Raw genomic sequence first — 12031 nt, 5'->3', positions numbered from 1 at the left:
GGTGTGTCAGAGGCAGTGCAGTTGGCGAAGGATAGAGCAGGGTTTAGGGCTGTCGTGCATAGGGTCGCTATGAGTCGCAAATGACTCGATGGCACATAACAACAACAACAACAATGCTGAATAAATAATTTGAGAAGCTGGACTCTAAGAAGAAGAATGTGGCATCAGGATAGAAGCACATACACCAACAATCTGTGTTATGCAGATGACAAAGCCTTGCCTGCTGAAAGAGATGAAGAGTTGAAACACTTGCTGCAGATCAAGGACTACAGCCTTCAATATGGATTGGATCTTAACATGAAGAAGAGAAAATTCATCACCACTGATCCAATAAGCAACATTGTGATAGATGGAGAAAAGACTGAAATTGTCAATGGTTTCATCTTGCTTGGATCCACAATCAACACACTTAGTATCAGCATGTAGGAGATCAGGAGATGTATTGGGAAAGTCAGCTGTTAAAGACCTCTTCAGGTTACTGAGGAGCAATGATGTCAGTTTGAAGATGAATGTATGCCTGATTTCTTGCCATGATCTTCTCAATCATTTGTTTTGCATCTGAGACAGAAGAATGAATGCCTTTGAGGTGTGGTAATGGAGAAGAGTACTGAATATCCCATGGATTGCTAAAAGAACAGATATATCTTGGAGAGGGTGCAACCTGAGTGGTCCTTAGAGGATAGCATGTTACTAGGAGAGGCTATTCCTTGGAAAGGACATCATGCTGGGAAGGGTGGAGCTTCAGTGAAGGACAGGGAGATTCTCAAAGAAATGGATTGATACAGTGACTGTAGCAATGGTCTCAAGTACGTTAGAATGGTAAGGATAGCACAGTATATGACAGGGTTCAGGGTTATTGTTGATATGGTCCCTGTAAGAGTACTGCAATCGATTGCACCTAACCACAACATGAGTTACAGTTGACTTGAAGGCTTCTAATAACAACAGCAGGAGGGGCCAGTCCTCAGAAAAAGATACCATGCTGGAGAGGTGGAAGGCCAAAGAGAGGAAGACCTTCAACTCATTGTTGCAGTGAGTATAACAATGGATTTGAGCATATCAGAGATCAAAAGGCTGGTGCACTATAGGGCAAAGCTCACATTTGTTGTTCATAGGGTCACTATGAGTCACAGAACATGCTGTTGTGTATTTAAGAAGGATAATGTATTATTCATTACTACCATTTGCCTTTGTATGCTGTAGTAATATCCCCCCAATAGTGGGCAATTATTTCTTTTCTCATGAGAAACTAAGAGCCCAGTGGAAAGTATCAGCGCTGCCAACCCGAAGGCATGGTTCGAATCCATTAGCTGCTTCACGGGAGAAATATGGGTAATTTCCTCCTGTGTAATTTATTGCCTCTGAAATCCCGCTGGAGGATCATCGTACATAGCAACAACGAGAAACAAGAGTGATGAGTACCAATTTTCTAACAAAACTGATACAATTTGTAAAGAACAATGATATGTCTTTATGAAGAGTAAAAAAAAAAAAAAAAAGGATGAGGAAGAAAAAGCATCAAGCTCAGAGAGGAACAAAGGTGAACGCCACAGTAAACGTAACACTGACTATTAGCATATAGGTTGGGGGAGAACTCTAGCCGACGGAGGAGACAGGAAAGCGACGATCAAATGTTCTGACGGATCCCCATAGGGGCGGGGTTAGCTCCACGGCGCATGCGCAAGCAGGCCCAGGTGAAGGACGCCGCGGAAGCGGAGCTATCTAGCGACGCCGCGCCGCTCGCGTTCTGTTGCGCGTGCGCAGTGCGCCCTAGGCTGGAGACTTCATGTTTGCCGCCTCCGGAATCTTCTCTAATTTTCAGTCGCGCGCTTTCTTCATTCTCTTGCTGCCGGTTTCGTGCACCCCCAACCTCCTCACTCGCGCGCCTTCGGGCAGCGAGGCTGGGGAAAGGGTTTGAGGGGGCTGTTGATCGCCGCCTTTAAGTTGTGCTAGGGGCGGCCATGTCGGCCGGTGAGGTCGAGCGCCTAGTATCGGAGCTGAGCGGCGGGACCGGAGGGGATGAGGAGGAAGAGTGGCTTTATGGCGGTACGGAACTTCCTGTCCCTGTCTCTTTCTCCGGGGTTCTCTCAAGCCTATTTTTGTCCCGGCTCGGGGACGGCCGGTGTCCCGGGTCCCTCGCTCAGGCCGCTGGCCCGGGCCTGATTTAGGCCGAGCGTGGTGTGCGCCTCCCCTCCCCCGCCACGGTCTTCCCTGGCCTCCACCACGCCCCCAGCGCGCGCCCACCGCCGCCGCCGCGGGATCGGAGCCCCTCGCCGCCGGCCACGGGGTCGGGGTCTGTGCCCCGCCGGTCCTCCGCCGGGGCTGCCCGGCCACCAGCTTTTGGTATCGATTCTAAGGTGTACTGACATCCCTTTTGGCCCCTCTGTTGTAGGGTCCCATTCCTGTCCCCTTTTCAAGGAAGTCCTCCTGTAGTAATAGCCGAATAAAGTTAACGCGGCAACAACAAGGCCTTGTTTCTTAATGGTCAGAATTGCAGTTTGTATGCAATGCACCTGCAAGAGTATTTCCTTATCAGAACGTTGTGCTTTAAAAAGAATTAAAAAAGAGAGATGGAATACGTTTTATGACTTAAAACACCCTGTATTAAGTGAAGTATTCCATTTTTAAGAGCTTGCTCTTTTAGCCATTTCATTGAAGTACTTCAAGTCCCCTATGGTAAACGTCTTGAGTATCATGGCACGTATTTCTTTTTCGCAAATTTCGTGCATCTGTTGCTTCCCCAAGTCAAAGGAACTTGACATGTGATATTTAACTTTCTACAAGTTGTGGTTTCTTGCGAATGTTCTGCATTGACACCAGATTTGAAACTTATTTATTTCTTGCCCCAAATTTATGTTACTGAGTAGAAGTGTGCAATTAAAAGTGCACCTTTGTGGACCCTGCTGCTCCTTCCTTTAGGACCTTGATAGAACTGTAAAATAATTCGGTCCTAAGATGTAGCTATGTAACCTGATAGTTTTTAATGTGAATGTATAAGGTTTCTTTTGCAAATATCTAGACGTCTTAGGCACATCTTGTTTTTAGAGACATAAGATATTTTTTCCCCTATAAAACTTGTATGTTAAGCAATTATAAGGTGATCTAACTTTGGATATGCTTATAGGCCCATGGGACGTGCATGTGCCCACTGATTTGACAAAGGACCTAGGTTAGTGCTTGTGATGGTCACTTCTGCTTTCATAATGCTAGTTTCTTTAAAATGGTTTCTTAATGATTTTATTTTATTACTTTCTTTTTTTTTTGGTAGATGAAAATGAAGTTGAGAGACCAGAAGAAGAAACTCCCAGGTTAGTGAATGTCCCATGGATATTTTAGTGGATACAGCATGCAGGGTGTTCTATTAAGAAATCATCAGAATGATTTGCTTTCAATTGTTGGCTTGATTATAATATTTTGACTTAAGTTTGGAGAATGTTGATTCCTTAAGAATTTATTTTTATTTTAATGCCTAATCTTATACCACTTTTATTGATGAGCCGCTTAGGGGGACAAAGTTTTGAAGTTCAGGTTTGTAACTTTTTACTAGTAAGTAACTGTTTATTCTTCATGAGCTCTGTGCTGTACACTGTGTGATTCTCTGGGTGGTACAAACGTTCAGTATTTGATTATTAGAAAGGTTTATGGTAGGACAAATACTGCATCGCACCACTGTTGTAAAATGGGACTGATATAGGAGTTGGAGGGGAGACCGAGAAAGATGGGATAAATAATGTATACTGCATTGAAACAGATGAGAGAGTTTAAAAGGTATATATGATTAGGTATTATTGTCATGACATGAGTCCAGAACGAAGGCCGCATAGTGGAGTGGACTTGGAGGGAGGGACTGTATAACAATGAAAGGATTTTTCTTTTACTTTTCAGTGAGCAGAATGAACTGGGTGGCGGGGGGAAGGGTGGGTAGGGAGAAATGTGCAACAATGAATGAATGGAAATCCAAAGTCTCTGTATATTTTCATTAAAATTAATAATATAATAATAATAATAATAATAATAAATAAAATAAGTTTTATGTTTTGAACCCATCCAGAAGTGTTTCTGAAAAGAGGCCTAATGGTCTAATTCTGAAAGGTTGTATAGCCTTAAGTAACTGAAACAGCTTTATCTTACATCAGCTCAGTGGCAGCTCACAACAGTGATAAAGCATAACTAGTAAGAGAGACTATGTATATAAATTTTAAAAAGTTATAGGAAACAAAAAGATTACAGCTTTTGTGATTGACAGGGAACTCTGACATAGTCTGTACGGAGTTGTGCTGCTAACCCAAAGGTCAGGCCTCTTGTAGTTCTAATCCATTAGCTGCTTCTTTTGAGAAAGATAGGCAGTCTTTCAATGCCATGTATAGGCTTGGAAACCTAGTGGAGGGTTAGCTATGAGTCAGTTCTCTGTGTGTTTGTGTGAGAGAGAGATAACTTATTACCATTTTGCTTTTGTTGTAATTTCAATATGGTATAGAGTTACTAAAAATAAAAAAAAAATGACCTAATCTGTTAGAATATGGATCCTCTCTGTATGATTGGGAAGCTCTAGTGAAGTGTTCCATATTTTTATCATTGGCTCTTATTAGTACAGCATTTGTCAAGTGTGCTGTACTAGGGTAACTTGTGGGTTGCTGTGCTGCTGGAAACTATACCATCAGTATGTCAAAATGCCAGAAGGGTCACCCATGGTGGGCAGGTTTCAGCAGAACTCCCAGATTAAGATAGACTAGGAAACATGGTTGGCCATCTACTTCTGAAACAGGAACCTCTGAAAACATTATGAACAATAGAGTAACATGGGTAACTATAGTATTAGAGGTAGAGCCCAGATTGGAAGTCAGTCAAAATAAAAAAAGGTAGAGGTTTGGCTAGAGAAATGAAAACATATATCTAAAAAACAAAACCTTTCATACAAATGGTCACATCATTATCATTCTTAATAGGAAGAAAATGGAAACAACCCAACTATTCAACTGATGGCTGAACAAAATGTGGTATAGCCATATAATTAAAAACTATTTGGCAGTGAAAAGAAATGAAGTACTGACACATACTGTGACATGAACAAACCTTGAAAACCTTCCAAGAGGTCATGCAAAAGACCACATAGTGTATGATTGCATGTGTATGAAATAGAATAGGGAATTCCAGAGAGAGAGAGTATGATAGTACCAGGGTTTCAAGAAGAGAGAAATGGGGAGTAACTAAAGTATATAAAGGTTTTGATGTGTGTTTTGAGGGGTTGAGAAGATGGTGAAAATGTTTTGAAATTTGGTAGTTCAGATAGTTTAGTAAAAGCTGTTAAAAACTTTCAGTGGGTGAATTGTGTTAGTATATCTGTTGTTAGGTTCCATTGACTTGGAACTGACTCATAGCGTGCCCTTCAGTGGGATTTTCAGAGGCAGTAAATCATTTGGGAGGAGATCAACTGGTAGATTGGAACTCTGCCTTTGGGTTTGCAGCATGACTCTTTACCACTAAGCTATAAGAGCTAATAATTATTGTAATTATATAAAATTTATAAATATGTATATTAATAGTGTGGCAGCAGTGGGGAGCCCTAGTGGTATGTTTTACTGCTAACTGTAAGATTGAATGGTTCAGAACTACCAGTTGATCACAAGCTGCTCTAAGTTAGATGGTCTACTCCCATTAATATTTACAGCCTTGGAGACTTGATGGAGGGTCACTATGAATTGTAATTTACTTGATGGCCAGTGCTTTTTAAAAAAAATTCTGTGTGTGCGTATCTGTATATGTGGAATGGTACAAGGTTGTGCATTGAGTTAATTTAGCAGATTGACATTCCATTCAACCTTTTATTCATTTTTATTTATGACATTGATTGCAGTCTCCACATTTTATCAGATTTCTCGGTATCTCTCTGGTTCTTGTTTTCATTCATCCTTCCCTCTTTCTGAACTTTATACCTAGTCAGTTGATGACTTTGTGATGTTGTGTTGATTTTGCCAATGAGTATTTTTGTGATGGTATTGCTTGCCTTACTGGTTTATCTATTTGGTTTTAAGTTGTGCCACTAGAGTAGATTCAGTTCCAGACTTAGAAGGCGGCTAAAGACCACATTCTTGGGAGTTTCTATCAGTTTCTCTGAGACCAGTAAACTTGGTCATTATTGTGACTTTGCATTTATCTTCCACTCTAACCAAGATCCTCTAATGTGATCACTTTTAAAGTGATTAATAGAGGTAACTAGGCTCCATCTAGTTCTGGCTTCCGGGTTGTGGAAATTGAGGTTTGCAAGGTTATTGGGGCTTTGAACAAATTATTTACATATATCTTCGATTTTCCTTACTTTTTTTGCCTAAGACAGGAAAACAAAAATAGTAATAGTTAAAGCTGACTGCTTGCAAACTTTTATGTCCACAGACATTGCTCACCCAAATAGGATGTAGAGCAATACATTTTGTTAGGCTGATTGATCTTGCTGTCCTGTCTTCCTCCATCCCCTACCTGCCCCCCCTCCCCTTGGTCTTGAGGCCTCTGACCTCATTCCTTCGGGATAGTTGATTATGGTTAAGAAGATTGGGTATCTTCCAGTTGACTCTACAGTATATGTTTATGTATTTGCAGGACATACAAATACTCATTCATGTTGAAATATCTGCCAAATCTATGCATGATCAGTAGCACTCTGAATTATATTTTATAAAGAGAAAAAGTAGATGGAGGGAAGTGAGAAGTGTAAATAGAAGGAGCTGAAATCAGAGCGGTCTTCCTCATTTGAAAATGCTCTCTTTTTCCATTGCAAGATTTTTTTCCTGCCCAGTTTATACCATCTGATGTAGTAATTTAGTTGTGAAACTTCTCTGTTGAGCTGACAAAAAGTAGAACATTTTATTCTTAATGTTGCTATATCATGATGAGACTTGGGCAAAAGCAGGTGGTTGGCCTTACTTACAATCCTGGTTTCAGCTTGAGAGCTCTGTTGGCCTTACTGTTAAGACATTGCACTGCCAATACAAGGGATGTAGTTGGAATCCACCAGCTGCTCCTTGGGGGAGAAAGATGGTCATTCTTCTCTTGTGGGATATCCTGCTTCTAAATACTTGCTGGAGGGTCAGCTATAAGTTGGCTCAAAGAGCAACAATTTCAACTAGTCACACAGAATCATTGTTAGAGTTGGAATACTAATGATTTTAATTATGAATTCTTGTATTTTTAAATACTGGCTTGCCAACCTTTTTTTTATTTTAAAAAAAAAATTATCATTAATAATTTTGAATACCTAAAGCACTGGGTCCCAAGTATCAAAGTGCTAAAATATATACATTTTAAATGAAATAATATTTTTCATATTAATCTTATTATTCCCAAGGCTTTTTTACTGTATTGGATATTTTTCACTTCTTAATCTATTTTATTGAAAAAAGGCCTTCTACTTTACCAGAATATCACTGTCCAAAACTCAGTGCAGAACCATTGAATTTATTTTTTTTTAATTATTATTAAATTTTATTAGTTTTAAAGGACATTTACAGAGATTTTGGGTTCTCATTCATTCATTGTTGCACTGTTTTCTCTACCCTCCTCCCCAGTTTGTTGTTCTCCCCCCGCCCCGAATGTCTGTTTTAATTGTCCAGTTGCCACAGTGCTTGTCAAAGCCAGTTCTGATTAATCTCCTTTGTCAGTGTGTCCTTTGCCATTCCCTATCACTCCTCCCTGAGAGAGACTTCACCCTGATTCACAAGGAAAAGGGGATGGCGTATTCTCTTAGCCACTTCCTGCTGAAAAGGGACGCTGTGGGTTTCAGGGTGAAGATCTTCTCCCACTACTCTAAAGGGCCTCTTTGGCAGTAGGAAACACATAGACTATTATGGAGATTGATTTTGGAATTTAGATGCACTGTTATTAATTGTGCTTAGCCATACATGTTCATATCCTTGAATATGTATCATGGAGGTGTTACAACCTAGAAGACACAAATTTAACTAAGAAGTTAAAAGTACATGAGTCAAAAATTAACAAGGAATAATATTCCGAGTAGAGGTTCTAGTAGTGGCACAAATCAAGTTACAGAGGGAAGGTGGTTCTTAAAATAAAAGGCCTATAGACTAGCACTTTGTCTATTATAGTGTACAGGTTAGGAACCACAAGATGTAGAGGCTCAGCTATGTCATTTACGCTTCTTAATTCTGGAGCAAATTCCATCTACCACTGGGCTGCTTATGAGGTTTTCCGTCCATTCCAACAACTAAGAGATAGTGAGAAGAGTTGGGACCTCAGAATCAGAAGGCTTTTAGGACCAATTAGTAGGCTCTGTGTCCAGGAGAAAATGAATATACTTACCAGTAATGTTATTGCTCATCCACGGCTCTTCTGGGAGGGTCCTCCTTTGTTTCCAGCTGGGAGCTGGGGCCTGTCAGTCCTGTCTGCCACGAGGACCTGATGTGGGCCACCTTGGCCAAGTGTCCTTCAGATCCACACTTAAAGCGAGTGAATGGGAGCTTCCTCTCTACTCCCTTGCCTATCTGTGGCTGTCGTCTGTGACACTGTCTACTGAAGTGGCCCAGCTCATTGAATTTATTTTAGGTCATGGAAAAAAAGTTAAACATTTTCCTGGAAAAGTATATAATTTCCATGTTTTTAACAGTTTAATTAATGCTAATTGTGAATAACATTCCTAAAAGTAGTCTTTTGGGTTAGAGAAATCTGTCATACCTTGTTGGAGCTTGGTAGATTGTCTTACATGGGCAGTTAAATTTGCACTTATTGTAGTGAATTGAAAAATATTTAGGATAATTCCAATAGAGTAATGTTGAAGATCGTCAAGGAGATGAGTTGACACAGTGACTATAATCATAGACAAAGCAGAGGTAGTGAGGATGGGACAGGATCTGGTGAGTTTCCTTCTGCTGTATAATGAGTTGTGAATCAGAGCCGACCTGATGGCATGTGACAGCAGTATTGTTGAGTAAATGTGCTGCATAGTTGAAAATGATAAAAAAAACCAACCCAGCCCACTGTCAGATTATACGTTGTTAACACATAATTCTACTTTGAAATGATTGATACTTGTTTTATTCAACAGAAGGTGAAATGCACATTTTGCCTTACCATTCAGAGAAAACAGTCTTGTAGTAGATACAGTTTAAAGATACTAGCGTAAGGTATCTGTGCTCTTGAAAAGTAATGCCTGATATGCATTTTCTTCGTTTATAGTGCAAATCCTCCATCTGCAGTTGAAGAGGAAACTGCTGAAAATGGTGTACCAAAACCGGTAACATAAGGCTTTGAAATCTGGTTATTTTCCTCTTTAAAATTTTTTATCAATAGTAGTTTCCCAGCTCATGTAGGAACAACCCCAAATTTTAATATGACCTTCTGTAGCCTGTGTGATCTTGCCCTCTCTCTTAATATCTTTTCTCTTATCTGATGCTATCAAAAGCGTGTGTAGGGACTATTATGGAGAGGAGTGGGGAGAGATTCAACGAACTGAATGGTCATAGTGGTTAGAACATAGCTTGATTTTGTAAGTGAATGTTGAATCCCATGAGTAACTTTGAATGTCGTGGTTTTAAGCAACTATAAGTCATAATGTCATAGTTTAAAAAATGTAAATACAGTCCTGACCCCATGCCTATAACAAGTGAGGTTATATTGGATAAAAATATTAGTTTTATCTTAATCCTTAAAAATAGTTATTCTATAGACTTGACCTTAAAAAAAAGTATTTTGCCTAGGTAATGTATTTCTTTATGATTGTGTGACTAAGGACAAAATTGACCTTGGCGTAAAAATAAAGGTTGAGCCAACCTAACTTTTGTGCATCCAGAAATAACTCTAAATCATTGACATTCAAGGCCACTTGAAGGTGTGAATGAAGCTAGGAGTAATTGGACAACTCTTTACTACTTGATGCTGTTAATCATGAATCTTAAAAGTAATTTCCCTTTTTGTATATTTTTCATTTACTTAGTATAAATTTATCCTTCTTCAGGTGTTTTTTAGAAACCTGTACGTGGTTAAATAAAAAAGAAAAAAATACCTAAGATGCTAATTTGGTAAAGGTGACACTAAGAAGTGGTGTTACTTTATTCATGTTCTTAACACTTTTTATTATTTATATATCAAAGTTATAAATAGGTTCTTTGTCTAATATTTTTTATCTCAAAAAATCAGACTGACTATATTTCAATTACTAATACTTGGTGGTAGATTGAACTATATAAGAAATATAATAAATGTTTATGTTGCTTTAGAAAGTGACTGAGACTGAAGATGATAGTGACAGTGACAGTGATGATGATGAGGATGATGTTCATGTCACTATAGGAGACATTAAAACAGGAGGACCACAGTACGGGTAAGTCATTTTTAAGTAAATGACAGCTGTCTGAAAGCTATATAAAAAATAAGGTGGCTGTGTAGACCTATTAGTAATTGATTCCTTTGCTCTTAGCATTATCAGAAAGATTTTATTAAAATTTTGCTGTGAAAATACTTCCCTAAATATAGCAGTAATTAGATACTGTTATGTAATGCAGCAGTTTTTTGTTTTTGTTTTTTCCAATTTAAATAAGTTTTTTTATTTTATACTGGTTTACCACACAGTCAAATGCCTTTGCATAGTCAATGAAGCACATTGACATTGTTGTTGTTGTTATGTGCTGTCGAGTCGCCTGCGACTCATAGTGACCCTATGTACAACAGCCCTAAACTCCGCTCTGTCCTGTGCCAATCGCACTGTCTCTGACACTCCCATCCCAATTATCCCAGTCACTGAATCAATCCACCTCATAGAGGGCCTTCCTCTCCTGCGCCGTCCCTCCACCCTCCCAAGCATGATGTCCCTCTCCAAGGACCGGTCTCTCCTCACTACATGTCCGAAGTAAGTTAGACGGAGCCTCAGAATCCTTACCTCCAAGGAGCCACCCGGTTTAACCCTCTCCAGGACAAATCTATTTGTTTTCCTAGCAGTCCATGGTATTCTCAGTACTCTTCTCCAGCACCACAGCTCAAAGGCATCAGTTCTCCTTCTATCCTCCTTGACATTGACATTAGACATAGACAAACACATAGACAGACATTCCTCTGGTATTCCCTGCTTTCAGCCAAGATCCATCTGATAATAGCTATAATATCCCCAGTGCCATGGCCTCTTCTAAATCAGCCTGGACATCTGGAACTTCTCTGTTGATGTGCTGTTCCAGTCGTTTTTGGATAATCTTCAGCAGAATCTTGCTTGCATGTGAATGCAGCAGTTTTTGATTCCTTAAATTATAAATGCTTTGGAAAATCATAAATCTTTTACTTGCCACTAGAAAGCTTAAAATACTGTTTGTATCTATTGATAATTCCTATTGTTATATGTTGAATTTAGAATTTAGTACAATTTTATTTAGTATTTTAATTTTTTCACTCAAGGAAAGCATTCCTTCATTCAGTAAGAACTTAAAATTTAGTATATTCTTTGTCTGATAGTGTAGAAAGTATTCAAAAGAATCTAGGAGATAATAAAATAGTCCTTATTTTCTAGAATCAATAAAGAAGATAGGTAATATGAGAAAATAGCTTCAGTGCAACATAAGTAGAACAGAAACATGTGCAAAGTGATTTGAAAGCTTTGAGAGGAGAATTGCTAATGTCTCAGAGCTAGATCTAAGAAGAAGTAGCATCTGCTTTGAGTCAGAAGAACCGATGATTTAGAGAAGGGCCCACTTAGACGTTGTGAAGTATAGTTCAAGAAAATACATACCTTGAATGTAAGATAAATGGGAAGGGATGGTTGACATCACTTAGGAAGTTCCCTACTTGTCATTTCTAGGAGTTAGAATGTTATTACATTCTATTCCATGCCATCGTGTATACTTTGAAGTTTTTTAGGCAGGTTAATCACTTGGTAAGGATAATTTTATTCTTGTTGTTGGAACATACTAGATGTAAAGAAATTAATGGGCTTAAAGTAGTTGTTCAGGAAAGATGATAAACTGAACCAAGCCAGCAGCTGTAATGTAGGGATAGATAAGAGGACCAGATATATTTGAGAAGAGTAATGAATAGAAATAAT

At 39.1% G+C, this 12031-nt stretch overlaps 1 protein-coding gene across 3 annotated transcripts in view; it reads left to right on the top strand.

Moving 5' to 3' along the window:
* Positions 1-1752: 1752 nt before the first annotated feature.
* Positions 1753-12031, top strand: part of FIP1L1 (factor interacting with PAPOLA and CPSF1) — a 102041-nt gene continuing 91762 nt past the window's right edge. The window contains exons 1-5 of one of the 3 annotated variants that reach the window (XM_006898092.1): positions 1770-2046; positions 3125-3169; positions 3269-3308; positions 9184-9241; positions 10224-10327. In XM_006898092.1, the coding sequence (XP_006898154.1) occupies positions 1962-2046; positions 3125-3169; positions 3269-3308; positions 9184-9241; positions 10224-10327 (332 nt within the window). In that variant the 5' untranslated portion in view covers positions 1770-1961. Of the gene's footprint in view, positions 2047-3124; positions 3170-3268; positions 3309-9183; positions 9242-10223; positions 10328-12031 lie in introns of all 3 variants that reach the window. The other 2 variants (XM_006898093.1, XM_006898094.1) reach the window with 2 other exon arrangements.

This window comes from Elephantulus edwardii, unplaced genomic scaffold, assembly GCF_000299155.1.
Source record: "Elephantulus edwardii isolate Elephantulus edwardi_28Jun2011 unplaced genomic scaffold, EleEdw1.0 scaffold00220, whole genome shotgun sequence".
Taxonomy (NCBI): Eukaryota; Metazoa; Chordata; class Mammalia; order Macroscelidea; family Macroscelididae; genus Elephantulus; species Elephantulus edwardii.
The sequence above is the reverse complement of the archived record's forward strand: the minus strand, read 5'-3'. Positions and strand labels throughout refer to the sequence as shown.